The following is a 17,496-nucleotide window of genomic DNA, read 5'->3' on the forward strand; positions in this document are numbered from 1 at the left end:
AGCACTAGGAAGTTAAACTCATTTATTCTTTCAAAGATTTCCTGAGCATCGACTTAAGACTTGCTCACGGTCATCAGCCACTAAGAGACGCTGCTGGGATCCTGATACAGCCAGTGTCTCCTGACCACAGAGACACTGACGCCTCCCTGAACGATGGGAGGGTTGTCCTCAAATCCCGCTCCCTGGAGGCCACACCACTGCCCCAAATGGGAAGCTCTGCTATTACTTATCCATACTTGATTCTGCTTGAAAAAAAAAAAAAAGGGCTCTTCGTATTGGTATTATTTATTTTTTATTTTTTTGAGCCAGAGTCTCACTCTGTTGCCCAGGCTGGAGTGCAGTGGCGCAATCTTGGCTCACTGCAACCTCCGCCTCCTGGGTTCAAGTGATTCTCCTGCCTCAGCCTCCTGAGTAGCTGGGATTACAGACATGCACCATCATGCCTGGCTAATTTTTGTATTTTTAGTAGAGATGGGGTTTCATCATGTTGGCCAGGGTGGTCTCAAACTCCTGACCTCAGGTGATCTGTCCACCTCAGCCTCCCAAAGTGCTGGGATTACAGGCATGACCCACCATGCTCGACCAGGGCCCTTCCTGTTGGTATTCTAAGAGTCTGAATTTCTTGGAAAAGACAGGAACTTCAGCAATGCCTGCCTAAGGCTGGGCCCAGGCTGTGTCTCCCCTGTCTGTGGAGGCCGGTCACTCCACACTGTATGAGTCGGTTGCTAAGCAACGGCCCACTGGCCGGGAGCCCGGGCAACATCACGGTAGCTCTGTGGAGCCCTCCCAGTTCCCTGGTTGGGTCCGTACATGCAGGCCCAGGCCTCTGCCACCTCACAGGAATCAGTGATGAGCTGAAGTAGATACCAGCAAGCTGTGTGCCCCCAAAGCTGGCATGTTAGGACCATGGAGAGGAGCAGCATGCCCCCAGGCAGCCACTCAGAGGGGCTTTGTAACAGAAGCACACAGGACCATTGCAGACAATTCAAGTGCTCTAATATATCTCATCATCACGTCGTGCCACCCTGTCTACCTGCAATTGTGTTTCTTCAGAGCATCAAATAAGGTATGGTGGGTATGGTGGCTCACGCCTGTAATCCCAGCACTTTGGGAGGCTGAGGCAGGCAGATCACTTGAAGTCAGGAGTTCAAGATCAGCCTGGCCAACATGGTGAAACCCCATCTCTACTAAAAATACAAAAAAAAAAAAAAAAAAGCCAGGTGTGGTGGCGGGCACCTATAATCCCAGCTACTTGGGAGGCTGAGGCAGGAGAATCGCCTGAACCCAGGCGGTGGAGGTTGCAGCGAGCCGAGATTGTACCATTGCACTCCAGCCTGGGTGACAGAGCCAGACTCCATCTTAAAAACAAAACGAAACGAAACAAATAACAAATAAGGGGCCGGGTGTGGTGGCTCACGCCTGTAATCCCAGCACTTTGGGAGGCCAAGGTGGGCAGATCACTTGAGGTCAGGAGTTTGAGACCAGCCTGGCCAACATGGTAAAACCCCATCTCTACTGAAAATACTAAAAATTAGCTGGGCGTCGTGGCGCACACCTCTAAGCCCAGTTACTTGGGAGGCTGAGGCAGGAGAATTGGTTGAACTCAGGAGACAGAGGTTGCAGTGAGCCGAGATCGCGCCACTAAACTCCAGCCTAGGCAAGAGAGACAGACTCTGTCTCAAACAAAAACAAAAGCAAGGAACAAGTTTCTGTTCAGACCCACTTAACTGCAGGGACGGGAGAAAGGTCAAGGCTGAACCATTTGCCTGGAATGGAGGCATCGCCCAATTGCAGTCAGAACATGAAATCTCACTCTTTTTCTGCCTCTGAAGCTGGCCCTGCAAAACCAGGTGCAACTGCAGTTTTGCTTAATTAAATCTCACTTTAGAAGCACATGGGGAGGCCGGGCACAGTGGCTCACTCCTATAATCTGAGTACTTTGGGAGAACCAGGTGGGTGGATCTTCTGAGCTCAGGAGTTCAAGACCAGCCTGGGCAACATGGTGAAACCCCTTCTCTACAAAAAATTAGCCAGGCATGGTGGTGCACACCTGTGGTCCCAGCTACTTGGGAGGCTGAGATGGGAGGGTTGCTTAAGCCTGGGAGGAGGAGGTGGCGACAGACTGAGATCCTGTCTCAACTTCCTGAGGAAAAAGACTTTGAGCTAAGTGTTCCTTTTTTTTTTTTTTTTTCAAGATTTAGGGTCTTGCTGTGTTGCCCAGGCTGGAGTGCAGTGGTGCCATCATAGCTCACTGCAGCATTGAACTCCTGGGCAGAAGTGATCCTCCCACCTCAGCCTCCAGAGTAGCTAGGACTACAGGCACATGCCACCATGCCCAACTAATTTTTTATTTTTTGTAGAGATGGGGTCTCACTATGTTGCCCAGGCTGGTCTCAAACTCCTGGGCTCAAGCAATCCTCCTGCCTTGACCTCCTCCCAAAGTGCTGGGCCTATAGGAGTTACAGGAATGAGCCACTGTGCCCAACTGTTCTTTCTTCCTTCCTTTCCTTCCTCTTTTTTTTTTTTTTTTTTAACATTTCTTATTTTAATTTAGTTAGCAGATCATGAAATACATAGGGGCATACCTAAACTAGCAAACAGAAAAATTAACCACATTAGACTTCAGTCTGTCAAATACCAAATTGGCAGAGTTCTTAGGGTTATTTGTTTGTTTGTTTGTTTTATTGAGACTGAGTTTCGCTCTATCGCCCAGGCCGGAGTGCAGTGGCGCAATCTCGGCTCACCGTAACCTCCGCCTCCCAGGTTCAAGCAATTCTCCTGCCTCAGCCTCCCAAGTAGCTGGGATTACAGGCACCCACCACCATGCCTGGTTAATTTTTGCATTTTCAGTAGAGACGGGGTTTCACCATGTTGGCCAGGCTGGTCTTGAACTCCTGACCTCAAGTGATCCACCCGCCTCGGCCTCCCAAAGTGCTGGGATTACAGGCGTGAGCCACTGCGCCGGGCCAGCTCTTAGGGTTTTATGCAGGCCTCTCCTATCTGAGGGGACCAGCATTTTGGGCAACTCTAGAGACACCCCCAGCCCTAAGTGACTGCATCAGACACGGGGCTGCCGAGGGCACCTGGCACTGGGGGGTGTCTCCATCCCATACTCTGGGTTCTCCCACTGGAGGAAGGATTGAATCCAGTTGAATTGGGAGAGGGGCTTACGATTCTGTATCACATGTGGACATTTCACAATCTGAAATCTCCAAATTAATACGCGACCAAGTCATCCCCCACTTCCACCAGACACACATCGGCCTGGCAGACAGCTCTTTTCCAACCCAAGACGAGCAACAGCCTCTGAGTCACAACTGCGCGGAGAAGCCTAACAGCCACCTCTGCAGAGCTCTCCCCCCACGTCCAGCCCGAGCGCCATCTGGAAAGAGACTCTTCTCAGTAGCCCCATCATTCCAGAGACCCGCAAGCCACTGTCCCACTCGCAAGCATTAACTGGTGCCTTTCACTTGTCTTTCTGTTACATCAGGAGTCAGGGGCACAGTGAGACCCCCACACAGAAGGTTGAGGCCACGCCACTGACCAGCTGCAGGCCACACGGCAGAGGAGACTGGCCGTAGTCCTGGTCGCCCGAGTGCCATCGATTGGGGCTGCCACCACCAGCCCAGTGCTGCACCAGCACTGGCCACCATTCCTGGTTCCCCACAGCAAGCCTATATGACAGGCGATGGTGTCTCCATTTTACAGACAAGGAAGCGGACGCCAGGGAGGGCAAGGGCTTGGTTCAAGGGTAGGCAAACAGTGCTGGTGACAACAGCAAGTAGGAACGCAGGCCCTGGTGAAGCCCTTCCTGTGAACCAGATGCAGATTGACAGAGCAGTGCCCGAGATCCCCATGTATCCTAGAACCACACGGTTTTCTGTGTGCCCGGAAGCCACACGCCCGAGGACCTGCGGACAGGTGCAAAGAGGATGACCTCGGGAACGGCGATTCTTGAGGTGCCCTTTGGACCCCGAATGACAGTGTTTGCTGCTCGTCCTCAGGCCAGAGCACTTTAAATAAAAACAACACTCACATTCTTGTGTTTGTATAAAAGATATTTACTTCAATTATCACACCTACGGTGCTAGTGAATAATAATACATGGTGTGAGTCTCATACAGTGATATTGCTTCTCCGTATTATATAGGGACCGTTGTACAGTGCTGAGAACAAACATCGTATGGCTAACCAAAGACAGAGGGACAACACCAAGGGGCCGACGGGTGCCTCCCCCACCCCTACGCCAGCCAGGTCAACTTTGACTCTTAATGTAGAAAAACAAATAGCAAGAAAATGTTACCAGAGAGATGTCACACAGCAACACACCAGAGGCATCTCAAAGCGATTTGTACAAAAAAAAAAAAAAAAAGATGCCTTTTTTTTTTTCCTTTTTTCTTTTTTGGTCAATTGGGTCTCTGTGAGGATTGGAGAAAAAAATCTGTGATTGTGAGGATGAACAAGCTCTAGAAAGATCTAAGACTTGGTGCGTTACAGAAAATATAAAATACTGCTAAAATGTAAGACGTGACAAAATGCTGGAGTGGGGGTGGGGTGGGGGGAGCTGAGCTTATAAAGAGTTTTCCGGAAGATTCCGCCACCCTGTGAGTGTGTCTTGTGCTGTTAGTAGTCTGGACAGGAGCGTGGTGCTACCCGCTTTCAAGGCAAGCAGCAAAGAGTTATTGCACAAACACAAAGAACTAGGTCTCTTATTCAATGCAAAGGGATGTGGGGAAAACCACCTTCTTTTTACCCCCACTTTTATTTTATAACAAGCTATTCTCCAATGTTTTAAGAATTTTGGGTGAATTCTCACATCTCCAGAATACACGGGATTTTTTTTTTCCAAGAGGTCTCAGATGGGGGTACGTGAGATGCCCGTTTTCTCAAGGGAAGAGGCAGAAGATGGTTTGAGAGAGAGAAATGCATAGACTAATTAGAGAAAAATGAAAAAAAAAAAAGGCTTCTGGGGAGATGGGGACCATTGTTTCAGTGGAGGGTTTCTTTCAAAGAGAGAACAAAATCAGGGCCCCCGGCAATCTTGGAGAAGGGGAGGTGACGATATGGAAAGAGATGCTCTTCCCAGCCTACCTTGGGGTGAGCAGGGCCCTTGCCTTGGCCTGGGGTAAGTTTCCTTCTGCTGGGCCCATGGGATCGAGGCAGGGCGCCTCACCTTCACACCCGATTGGCAACAACTGGGTGTCCTGCTGGCTGAGCTTGGGGCCACAGCAAGCAATCTCCACACCCAACCTTCCTCCACATTGAACCACCTATAGGGGAAAGGGGCCCTCTGCCTATGATCTCCTAGGTGAGCCCTCAAGCCACAGCCTGGTACTACAAAACACTGTTGCTTTGAAAGATGGTTTTGACCAACTTTGTACGCAAGAAAAACAACAACAACAAAAAACCAACCAAAACATATCAACCCGTGCGGGCCTTGCAAGAAATCACTCTCTCGCTTGGAGGTAAAGTCTTGGCCAGGCCACCGCGCCCTCTCTGACCACGGCTCGCCGAAACTTCATGAACCCAGAAGTCTTACCAGAGGCTCTAGGAGGCTTTGGGGAACTGAACTTGGCTTTGCTAAGATTCCTCTGAAGCTCCTCAAGCGAGCATTCTTCAACTCAGCAACTCCCTCACACGTTGGTAAATTTTTTTGTTCATAAACACTCTCATTTAAAAAGTTAGACACGTAGAGACCACCAGTTTTTGAGTGGCTACTCTGGAGACAGGTGTTTGATTTTGCTGGGGAAACCCCCTCTGCCCCCCAGTCAATCCCCCAGACGCCTTGGTTCTCTGGGGGAGTAGGAGAGGAGAGGAAGGCAGAGGATAGTAACCACTAGAGTGACAGCAAAAAGCATTTATGACAACAAAACACAAAATAACAATACACTCCTGATAAGTACTTAAATGATTAACCTAATAATAAATAGAAGAGGATAGAAATATATATTTTTTTTTCTCAAGGAAACATCCTTTTATAATCACCCTCACGCACGCCGGCAGGTCAGTAGCAGTCAGTCCATTTCAACAAGACAAGATTAAGTGCTGGAAGGGATGGCTGTGGCCTCAGACACTGGGGAAGGGTCTCAGCTTCTGAATCACGGACACTCCCTATCCTGCCTCGTCAGGCCAGCGGCTCCAGCCAGAGCCCGCGGGCCCTGCACGCCCAGCACAGTGGTCACCAAGAGGCAGGCTGGGAGACTGGAGGGAGTTGGGGAGGCCTGTTTTCCCTTCGGTTCATGAACAAACGGAACTACAGTGAACAAACTCATTCATAACCTGAATCGTCCTGGTCTAAAGCTTACTTTGAGTTCATTTGGTGTGCAATACGTTATTTTTTTAAAATGAAGAAAAATGATTTCAATTGCACAGAGCTTTTACACATAGTCATCTATTTAAGTGCTTTCTGTTTAAAGCAAACTACAAAAAAAATAATAATAATAAAAAAGAAGGAGGAAAAGGGGGGAAAAAAGAATTATAAAACAAAAGCAGCTCCGTGCCACTTCAATGTGTCTTGCTGAATGGTCTCTTGTTTCACCAGCAGAAGTCCCAATGCTTCCGTACACACTGTGCTTCTGATTAATTTCCATAGGGATGTAGCCGTGACATTGGGATATAAGGCACCTTTTCTTTCTGATTACAGAAAGCTTGATACATAGCATATAGCATATTTTGTGGTAGAAATTAAAGCGTAAACACTACAGAAATTACAGTAACGCAGACTAATGCTTTCTTAACATTATCGGGTAAACTAAAAGGATTCATGAAAAGCAACTCAAAGGCATCTTAAGAGTTTAAGAACGGGGGCATGGGGGAAGTGCACATTTATGCATAGCCAAATGTCTTTCTCTCGCCAGCCTTTTTTTTTTTTTTTTTTTTTTTTGTCTTTTTTTTTCGGGATTTTTCGCCTACAATGCCCAACTTTTAAAGTTGGCATTTTGGAGGAGACTAGGCACTTTGGAAATGTCTTGTTAAAGCTAAATGTCACTTCACCCAAAAATGAAAACTCGAGATGATGCCACGGATGGCATGGACACGGTTATCTTTGGAGGGAAGGTGGTGGTGGGAGACACCTGGGCAGGAGGAGGCAGTTTTTGGAAGTCGGGCAGACAGGCGGAAATTGCATTTCCTTCCATTCCCCTGACCAGGGTGGTGAGGAGCACAGGCCGCCGGGGCCTCTGGGATTGGGAAGACTGGGCTGGGGGGCTGGGAGTAGGGCTGGGGCTTGTTTTACGCTCTGCCCCCCACACCCCCTCCTCTTCCGTCCTGATTAAGCCCAAGGGTTGTGGACTTAACTTTCAGCCCATCTCTAAGGGTTTCACAGACTGGATCTTTCTAAACTTTATTGGGTACCTGCTTCCCCTTTTCCCTGGTAGTTTTCATCTACAAAAAGTCAAAACCTGATCGAAATAGAAATAAGATCATCAAATCGGACCATTCTCTTAGCGTTCGAGTGTGCCGGCCAGACTGGCATTCAGTACACGCTGAGATCCAACCACATCACACTGGCCTCAGGTCACCACCTTGCCACTCAGGGCACAAGCCCTGCCCTTGTGGTCACAAAGGCTTCCCTAATGTCATCGATGCCCAGGTGAAACCACAGAAGCACTGAGGGATTTCTAAATGTGAGCTTTGGCTGGTCAATGCCCAAGCACAGGATGCTGTCCCCATCCTTAGGTTCTTACTTGCAAACTGTCTCCAGCAGGGGAACACTTTGGCCCCCACAGTGGACAGACCCACCTCCAACCAGCAGCCCCAGGAGCTGATTTTCTTCGGTGCTGGATGGGAACTGGCATATTCTTTTGGGATAAGAGGGTGATGCAACTGTGGATGGGGCGTGTAGGCTGGAGGAAGCCATCTATCCTTTTCCGTCTTTGAGATGTTTGATGTTTGCAAAGGAGTGTTCGCAGTGACGCTAAAACCATGCCAGAGATAAGAGACACCCAAGAGCTACAGCGTTCCCCAAAGCCAGCTGGGAATCTTAGGAAGTGTCCTCATGTGGCCACTTTGGGGTAGTCCGGGACAAGGATAATGGCCATGATGGATCTTAACAGCTGAGCAGGACTGGACAGAAAGGAAGGCAGACCAAAGACAAGACCCTCAGAGGCCCGAGACCACGCCCTGCCTGCAAAAGAAACAGCTGCTGGAGCTTTGGGAACAGGTGGAAGGGAAACATCCGTGTGCCTTGCAGAGCACAGCTGTTTGTCCGTGTTGCGCTCACAAAAGGAGAGACACCCAAAGCCGGCCCACCAGGCAGAGGGATGTTCGTGTCTGCTGCGCTGGCAGCTTTTCTGCTCTCTCCAGCCCACGTGCCTCACAGTTCTGTGGGGTGTGGTTCTGGGTGACATCAGATGGAGAACACAGGTTAGTGAGGTAGAAGGGACAATGAGGAGTGTGAAGAAGAGGGAGGACATCTGGGGAGGGACAGGGCCCCCCACCGGCAGCACAGGAGCCAAACCTCCAGCCTAAAGTACCACAGCAAATAGCCCAGCACGCCCACCGCTCATGCCCCGTGTTGCTACATCTCACCCTGTACAGCTGGCTTGTCGGCCTTGGGATGAGTAAGGTCTACGGGCTTTTGTTTTTACTGGTCTGCCAAGAAGCGCCTGTCATACTGCATTTAAGGCAAAGGCTGTCACCCCTCAGTTCAAAATCTCTCTGCTTTTGTGTGACTCCCAGAAGGACATGCGTCTGTTCCCCTGGCTCTGCTATTTTTCAGTAAGATTTGCTTTGCTAAAATCAGAGGAATAAAAAACATTGCATAGAATGTCAACAGAGTTCATTGATCACCCCTGCATCAAAGGACATGCATGCAGGAGGAACAAAGTCATCCAGTCCAACCTTAGTCGGGAAGGCACCTGCCCATGAGAGAGCTCACCTGGGGACTCCTGTTCCCCTCTCTTTTTAGGGCCTGGCTGTGGCATAATCTTAAAGTAGTCAGCCGAGGCCCACAGCGATCTCTTTGCAGCCTGTGTAAACTGGTCATGAGCTGCATGCCTGATGCTGGCCCTGGCCAAGGAGGGAGATAGGGTATGAGAGCTGGCCACCTGGGCTTGGGCGGTGGCCAGAAAGGAATATTTAACGCAGAGCTCTGCTGCACTCTGGGCCCGGACCGCCAACCAGCAGACCTGAACGTCCACATCAGACAGGATGGTTTTTCAATGGGAAGAAAACAAAGATGGCGACAGGAAGGAAACTGAGCAGGGAGGTATTTGTACTTTGGAGGTACAAGGGATCTACCCCAGGGAGGCTGTTGACTGGTATCTTTTGCCTCAATTACCTGCACAAAGTGGCAGGTTTTGATGGTGGGCCCCTGTGAGCCACGATCCTGGCATTTCTCAGAGAGTTCTCCCACGCATGCATCCCTGGGCTGTCACCCCGATCCTGTCCCAGGAGATGCTTAGAAGCTGCCTCATGCCAAGATGCCTCCTAAGATCGTCTAGAAGAATCCAGTTGAGCTAAGCTCCATGGCTCTGATAACCCTTTCTAAAGAGAGGTCTGGTGAGCGGAAACCACAGATGTCTTCACTGATACCGAAGTTCAAGAGGAGGTTACCAGGGAGCTCGGGGGTTGGGGAGGAGGACAGAAGACGCCTTTGGGGTGGAAGTGAGTTGGGCACAGGTCTAGGACAGAACTCACACACCTGCCATCTCGGCTATCACAAGGGAGCTTGGGCCGGAACTCCGGGTCAAGAGGCTAAATGCAAACACTGATTTTACGCCGAGCCTCTGCTTAGCCAGCTAAGTTAATGGCAAAAGCCTTAAGTTATGAACAATGCCTCCAATTAACAAAAAGAAGCCATTTAAAATGGCATAATGGAGCTTGTAATTAAGTGTTAGTGTTTTATATGGAACCGTTTCCCCCAGGGGAGAGGTACAAATCAGCTTTTTAAACTCATAGAGCGTGAAGAGGAAGGGGGTCGGCTGCCTGCGGGGGCCACTGCTTGGAATGCCAGCCTGCTGAAGGGGAGCCATGCCGAGGGGACACTGTTCAAGGCACTTGAATACTGCTTAGCAAGATGAGAGATTAACCCTTAGACTCCAACTGAGGGGCCCAACCAGGAGGGGGTGCTCCCCTGGCCACGGATTGCTGTATTATTTTAGTGGCAGCTCTTACAAGTATTACAGACAGTGCTAGCTTCACATCAAAGATCTAAGGTTAGGATCTCTATTTTTTTAAAAAAAATAAATAATAGAGGAAAAAAAATACACAGAACTGCAAGCAAAATTTAACCAACTGATTGTATCTGGCACCAGATGTAAGTCTGGCAAAAAAGACAGAATGGGAACCAACAGTAACCTAGTTAAAAATCTAAGAAGTATAAACAGAAAAGAGAAAACAACACATATGACTAAATTGCTTGGGAGGGTCAAAATGACTGCATTTTAGACTGTTACTGTTTGGCCACTAGAATGGACAAATCTGTATTTGTCAATTTCCTCAGATTTAACACCTTTGTAAATAACAGTCATGCCTTTAAAACTAAACCCTAGCCTACTATTTCCTGTTAACTTCTTTTCATTCTTATGAAAATTAGACGATATTTAAAGATTCATCACACATGATGACAAAAGTCCCTTGAGGGTTTTGTGGAGAGGACACCACAGTCGTCAGGGCTCTGCCACTCACTGTCCTAAGGGTCACCGATGGGAACTCACTCTTCTCAATGCACCTGAATTGAGCTAGATGTTGACCCGTGTCCCCTTAAGCTCCTCTAATTTTGAATTCTCTTCTCCCTGAACTGGATTTCAAGTTCAGAAATGATACCCCCAACAAAAGACAAACGAACAGCCTGCCTCCCAGCCCCCTAGAGCCTTCTGAAAACTTCTTATTCATGAAAAGGCATTGTCTTTAGTGTAGTGACTCTCGAAATTTGTGAAAACATGAACTAAGTGCTGCAACTGCAGGTTAAAAGACTGTAAATGAAATAATCTCTAAAACATCATGCAAGAAACGTGGTTTCACATCTTACAGTCAAAGTCCTACAAGTTAATTAACAAGCACACGGAGGTGGAACAGCCAGAGCGTACCTTTAAAATTATAACTCCCTCCCACCCCCCAAATAAAAAAAAAGTAATATTAATTAAACTTAAGAAATAATGAATGCACCATTAAAATGTCATCCAAAGATGTTGACCTAAGACAAAGGTTTCAAGGATACACAATACGGTCAAGAAGTTTTCAATCGGCCGGGCGCGGTGGCTCACGCCTGTAATCCCAGCACTTTGGGAGGCCGAGGCGGGCGGATCACGAGGTCAGGAGATCGAGACCATCCTGGCTAACACGGTGAAACCCCGTCTCTACTAAAAATACAAAAAATTAGCCGGGCGTGGTAGCGGGCGCCTGTAGTCCCAGCTACTCGGGAGGCTGAGGCAGGAGAATGGCGTGAACCCGGGAGGCGGAGCTTGCAGTGAGCCAAGATCGCGCCACTGCACTCCAGCCTGGGCGACAGAGCGAGACTCCGTCTCAAAAAAAAAAAAAAAAAAAAAAAAAAAAAAAAAAAAAGAAGTTTTCAATCAGTAATATACAGTATGACAACTACATCTTGTAAATTATACCCAATACTGCCGGCAGTCTATCCCTCTAAAGAATATTTGCCCCTTTCATCCCTTCCTAACAATCAGATAATAAAATACAGCACCTATAAATAAGCAAAAATATATATATATATATACCGAAATCATCTATTGTTAGTTTAAAGATATGGCAATAAAGAAGTCTAAATTAGCAAACTTGTAGAAGCCGTAACTGATAAAACAGCTTATTGAAAAAGGTGGCAGTAATGCACTCTACGTGTGCACAGGTACTTAAGAAAATACACAGACGTATAAAATTGCACACACCCACACGCACGCATACTCTCACCCGCCTCTATTCTCACGCATATACACATAGACAAGGGAGGAATCAGAGACAAGTTAGACTTTCAGTTTGTACTTAGACTGCCCTAAAACTGTGCTAAAAAGAACTAAGAGGCGAAATGAAAGAAGGGCAAATGGTAGGTTTGGAAGTTGAAGAGCATCCACGTTTTGGTGTGAGTTTGGGCCATTTCTACAGGGATGGGAGTGGGGAGCCCAGAATGCCACGTTCTCTCTCCTGCAGAGAAAGGAAGTTTCCCACGAGTTCAACAGGGTCATCAGTGCTTGCGGTGGGAAGAAAAAGGGAAAGAAGAGAGAGAGTGCGCATGTAAGCCCTGCCCAGGCCTGGGGAGTATCTTCCCCTGGGAGGGCTCAGTTCGTCAGGTGTCCAGGAGAGTGGTATGAGGTGAGGTGCCTTCTGTGCCAGAGAGAGATCCGTAGACTGCTATCTACTTGGGGATGGGCCCATCTGGCCCTGGAACTGCCTGCTGTGCTCGCCCGGACTACTCTCTCCTTTCTTTCAATGCTTGCACACATGCAGACGCACAGACAGATTGAGACACCATAAATTAAACAAAATTAACAGGTACATGCTACAGTTCTAACTTGTCTCCTAAACCTCCAAGATATGAGGTCTGATCAGCGTGCTCTGCGGTTAGAGGTTAAAAAGCAGATTATAAAATACCTAGATTCGGATCTTTTCTTTTTTTTTCTTTTTTTTTTTTTTTGTCCTGATTTGGCCTAGAATGGAGTGTATTAAACAAACCCTGGTCTGCAAAACCCAGGGTCAGTTAAAGCTATACATCAACGTGCACTACATGTCAGGATTCTATTCACGTACAAGAAAACACCATGTCAGCTACCACAAAATCAGAGTTTCCTGATGTGACGTTTTCTTTTTGTTAAAAAATATGTGGAGTAAATGTGTTTTATTTTAATTCAAAGCTCAGAGGTTTTGGGTCTGAGAGACCTGTTTTTGTTTTGATTTTTTGTGCACCTGCTTGGGAGCAGCGGCTTTCTCAATTGTCACCTCATTTACTCCTCCTGCGTCCCTCCACAGTGGACCTCGATGAGGTTCACAGTGGGAAGATTTCCTGTTGGAGGGTCAGGAGGTCAGACAGGTAGCACCGGGGCGGGGCCAGGTTTGCCAGGGTTGGCCTCCCAAGTACTCCCTGATGGCAGGTCTTTCCACTGGGGCGAGAACCTTCTCACAGATTCTGTCCAGAGCGGAGTTTCTAGAATTATCCATCTTCATGGCTCAGTCTTGGGGCCCTGCACAGCAGTGACTGGCCCTGGGGAGCTGGCTCCCCTGAGGGCATTGTCGCAAGCATGACTGCAGAGTTGGGTCGGGACCCAGCTTCACCACTCACTCCCTTGCTGGGTGACCCTGGGCAGCTTCCTGAGCTTGTGAGCTGGTTCAGTTTCATCGACTGCAAAGAGGTCGTGAGAGCAGAAACACCTGCCCAAAGTACACAGGAGATATTGTGATGTGCTGGCTCACGCTTATAATCCCAGCACTTTGGGAGGCCGAGGTGGGCGGATCACCTGAGGTCACCTGGCCAACACGGCGAAACCCCATCTCAACTAAAAATACAAAAATTAGCCGGGCATGGTGGTGGGTGCTTGTAATCCCAGCTACTCCGGAGGCTGAGGGAGGATAATCGCTTGAACCTGGGAGTGGGAGGTTGCAGTGAGCTGAGATCCAGCCACTGTACTCCAGCCTGGGTAAAGGATTGAGACTCTGTCTCAAAAAACAAAGTACACAGGAGATATTGTGTGTGGGGGGCTGTCTAGCACAGATTCTAGTTTCTGTTATATTGTTTTCCTATTTTGTTATTTGTATGGTACATGCACATTTGATCAAATTCAAAAGATACTGAGAGTTTGCAATTATTACAATGAAAAGTAAGTCTCTAGCCGGGCGTGGTAGCTCATGCCCATAATCCCAGCACTTTGGGAAGCTGAGGCGGGTGGATCACCTGAGGTCAGGAGTTCGAGACCAGCCTGGCCAACATAGTGAAACCCTGTCTCTACTAAAAATACAAAAAATTAGCTGGACGTGGTAGTGGGCACCTGTGATCCCAACTACTAGGGAGGCTGAGGCAGGAGAATCGCTTGAACCTGGGAGGTGGAGGTTGTAGCGAGCCGAGATCGCGCCATTGTACTCCAGCCTGGGCGACAAGAGTGAAACTCTGTCTCAAAAAAAAAAAAAGAAAAGTAAGTCTTACAAGTCTCACCCAGCCACACAGATTCCCTCCCACAGGCATCTAGTGTTCTTAGCTCCTTGTGAGTTGTTCTGGCAGCAGTCTCTGCTTATAATGCATCAGCATATATATATATATATATTTTTTCTTTTATACACAAATAGTAGCTTACAGTTTACACTTACAGTTTCACTTCTTTTAACTTGGAGAGTCATACATATTTATACATAGGAAAACATCCGGCCAGGCGCTCAGGCCTGTAATCCCAACACTTGGGAAGGCCAAGGCAAGAGGATTGCTTGAGCCCAGGAGTTTGGGGCTGCAGTGGGCTATGATTGCACCATTGCACTCCAGCCTGGGCAACTGAGGGAGAATGTGTCTTCTATTTTTATATTTATTTATTTTTTATTTTTTGAGATGGAGTCTCACTCTGTCGTCCAGGCTGGAGTGCAGTGGTGCGATCTTAGCTCACTGCAACCTCTGCCTCCCCAGTTCAAGTGATTCTCCTGCCTCAGCCTCCTGAGTAGCTGGGATTAGAGGCACCCACCACCACACCCGGCTAGTTTTTGTATTTTTGGTAGAGACAGGGTTTCACCATATCAGCCAGGCTGGTCTCAAACTCCTGACCTCACATAATCCACCCACCTCAGCCTCCTAAAATGCTGGGATTACAGGTGTGAGCCACTGTGCCTGGCTGAAAATGTGTCTTTTAAAAGAAAGAAAAAAAAAGAATTTTGAGAGACTTGAGGCGGGCAGATCACCTGAGGTCAGGAGTTTGAGAGCAACCTGGTCAACATGCTGAAGCCCCATCTCTACTAAAAATACAAAAATTAGCTGGCCGTGGTGGCACACGCCTGTAGTCCCAGCTACTCAGGAGGCTGAGGCAGGAGAATTGCTTGAATCTTGGGGGAGGCAGAGGTTGCAGTGAGCCAAGATCGCGCCACTGCAGTCCAGCCTGGGCAACAGAGCAAGACCCTGTCTCAAAAAAAAAAAAAAAAAAAAAAAAAAAAAAGAGCAAGCAAGCAAGCATGCCCATTCTCTCTGTCACTGGGCAGACATACCATCTCTCTTCAACAGGTCTGGGTTCCCTGTTAGTGGACAGGCCAATTGTTGCCAACATTTGCTTTTACCTGACAACTGCATGGCTCACACATTTTGCATGGGAGCAAATGCAGCTGAGAATAAATTCCTAGAAAAGGAATCTCCAGGCCAGAAGACAGGGGCATGCAGAAAGTCCATTGGATTTGCCACGTTTCCCGAGGTGGTGGCTGTTTCTGAGTACAGGGCCACCAACATTCAGGAGAATGTCAGCTCCCCCAGTCCTAGTAGCCTACTCGTTATCAGTCTTGTAATCCTTTTTCTTTTTTTGAGACGGAGTCTCGCTCTTGTTACCCAGGCTGGAGTACAATGGTGCCATCTCGACTCACTGCAACCTCTGCCTCCCAGGTTCAACCAATTCTCCCGTCTCAGCCTCCCAAGTAGCTGGGATTACAGGCACCTGCCATCATGCTCAGCAAATTTTTGTATTTTTTTAGAGATGGGATTTCACCATGTTGGTCAGGCTAGTCTTGAACTCCTGACTTCAGGTGATCCACCCGCCTCGGCCTCCCAAAGTGCTGGGATTACAGGCTTGAGTCACCACGCCTGGCCTCTTTTTTTTCTTTTTCTCTTTTTTTTTTTAGAGAGAGACATGGTCTTGCTCTGTGGACCCTGCTGGAGTGCAGTGGTAGGATCATGGCTAACTGTAGCCTTGACCTTCTGGGTGCAAGTGATCCTTCCACCTCAGCCTCTGGAGTAGCTGGGACCATGGCATACACCACCATGCACCACTAACTTTGTATTTTTTTGTACAGATGGTGTCTCACTATGTTGCCTAGGCTAGTCTTGAACTCCTGGCCTCAAGCAATCCTCCTGCCTCAACCTCTCAAATACCTTTGACTGTTGGCACAAGCCAACATGTACAGCTAATGTAAAATTTTTTTTATGGAGATGAGGTCTTACTATGTTGCCCAGGCTGGTCTCGACCTCCTGGCCTCAGGCAATCCTCCTGCCTCAGCCTCTCAAGTAGCTTTGACTATAGGCACAAGCCAACATGTACGGCTACTTTTCAAATTTTTTTTGTAGAGATGAGGTCTTGCTACGTTGTTGCCCAGGCTGGTCTCGAACTCCTGGCCTCAAGAGATCCTCCCACCTCAGCCTTCCAAGAGAGGCCCTTGGGGCCTAAACCATGGCTGGTTTCCCTACAACAGTCCAGCCAGCACATCCCTCCCTCCCCCAGAGCCTTCAACCACCTCCGCCAAGAGTTCTAGATCCCACAGTGACCTGGTCCCCAGCCCTTCTAGAGTATAGCTGCACAAAACAGATGTAAACAAATGAAATCCTCCCTTTTCCAGAGCAGTAGACCCTCAATAATGCCACCCACAAGCCCCTTAGCTTTGTTGTGCCACGCTTTCCCAGTTTCTGGTTCAAAGCAGCAAGAACCAGCTCCAACTAAACAAAAAAGCGTTCATTAGATGGATATCTAGTATGTCACAGACTCTCCCGAGAATCAGGCATGAAGGCCGCACATCACATTGTACAAGTGGCTTGGTGCAGACACCCCCATCGCTGGCCCTGGCCCCAGACCCCTCATCTCACACCAACATGGGACGCCCTGTGCTGCCACTGCAACTGTTACACTCTGAATCCCTCTTCAAGACAAGGCTGGGAGAGCCAGCGACAGATTGTTGGCATCTCTGCTGGGAGCCGGGAGAAGGAGGCCCCTGGACAGAGACAAAGGGGGTTCTTGTGCTTGGGAGCCCAAACAGTGGCTAGATTCACCGCAGTATCTTAAATTTCTCCATGTCAGTTTGAGACCAGCCGGGGCATCACAGCAAGAACCCGTCTCTACAAAAAAATTAAAAAATTAGCCGGGCATCGTGGTGCTCACCTGCAGTCCCAGCTACTCGGGAGGCTGAGGCAGGAGGATTGCTTGAGCCCAGGAGGTTGAGGCTGCAGGGAGCTATGATCATGCCACTCCACTCCAGCCTCAGTGACAAAGTGAGACCTTGTCTCTTAAAAAACATAAATACATAGGCCCAGCTTGGTGGCTCATGCCTGTAATCCCAGCACTTTGGGAAGCTGATGTGGGCAGATCACCTGAGCCCGGGAGTTCGAGACTAGCCTGGGAAGCACTGTGAAACCCCGTCTTCACAAAAAAATACAAAAAAAAAAAAAAAGGGAGCCATGAGTGGTGACATGAGCCTGTAGTCCCAGCTAGTTCGGAGGATCACCTGAGCCCAGGAGATGGAGGTTGCGGGGAGCTGTGATTGCACCACTGCACTCCAGCCTGGGTGACAGAGCGAGATCCTGTCTCAAAAAAAAGAAAGAACAAACAAAAATAAACAATGCCAGGCACAGCAGCTCACGCCTATAATCCCAGAACTTTGGGAGGC

At 48.5% G+C, this 17,496-nt stretch overlaps 1 protein-coding gene and 1 long non-coding RNA gene across 9 annotated transcripts in view; one reads left to right on the forward strand and one right to left on the reverse strand.

Annotated features, from left to right (window-relative positions):
- Nucleotides 1-17,496, reverse strand: part of LOC112207942 (protein CASP-like) — a 69,419-nt gene that overhangs the window by 24,186 nt on the left and 27,737 nt on the right. For 5 of the 8 annotated variants that reach the window (XM_063814544.1, XM_054655827.2, XM_054655825.2 and 2 more), the window contains one exon: nt 13,980-14,050. The exons of the other annotated variants lie outside the window; for them this stretch is intronic. In XM_063814544.1, the coding sequence (XP_063670614.1) occupies nt 13,980-14,050 (71 nt within the window). The remainder of the gene's footprint in view (nt 1-13,979; nt 14,051-17,496) is intronic. 8 annotated transcript variants of the gene reach the window in all.
- On the forward strand, nt 735-5,525 carry LOC134810456 (uncharacterized). Its single transcript, XR_010158549.1, has 2 exons — nt 735-1,066; nt 3,491-5,525. It is a non-coding gene; the product is annotated as an uncharacterized LOC134810456 (long non-coding RNA).

Source organism: Pan troglodytes, chromosome 6 (assembly GCF_028858775.2).
Source record: "Pan troglodytes isolate AG18354 chromosome 6, NHGRI_mPanTro3-v2.0_pri, whole genome shotgun sequence".
NCBI classification, from domain to species: domain Eukaryota; kingdom Metazoa; phylum Chordata; class Mammalia; order Primates; family Hominidae; genus Pan; species Pan troglodytes.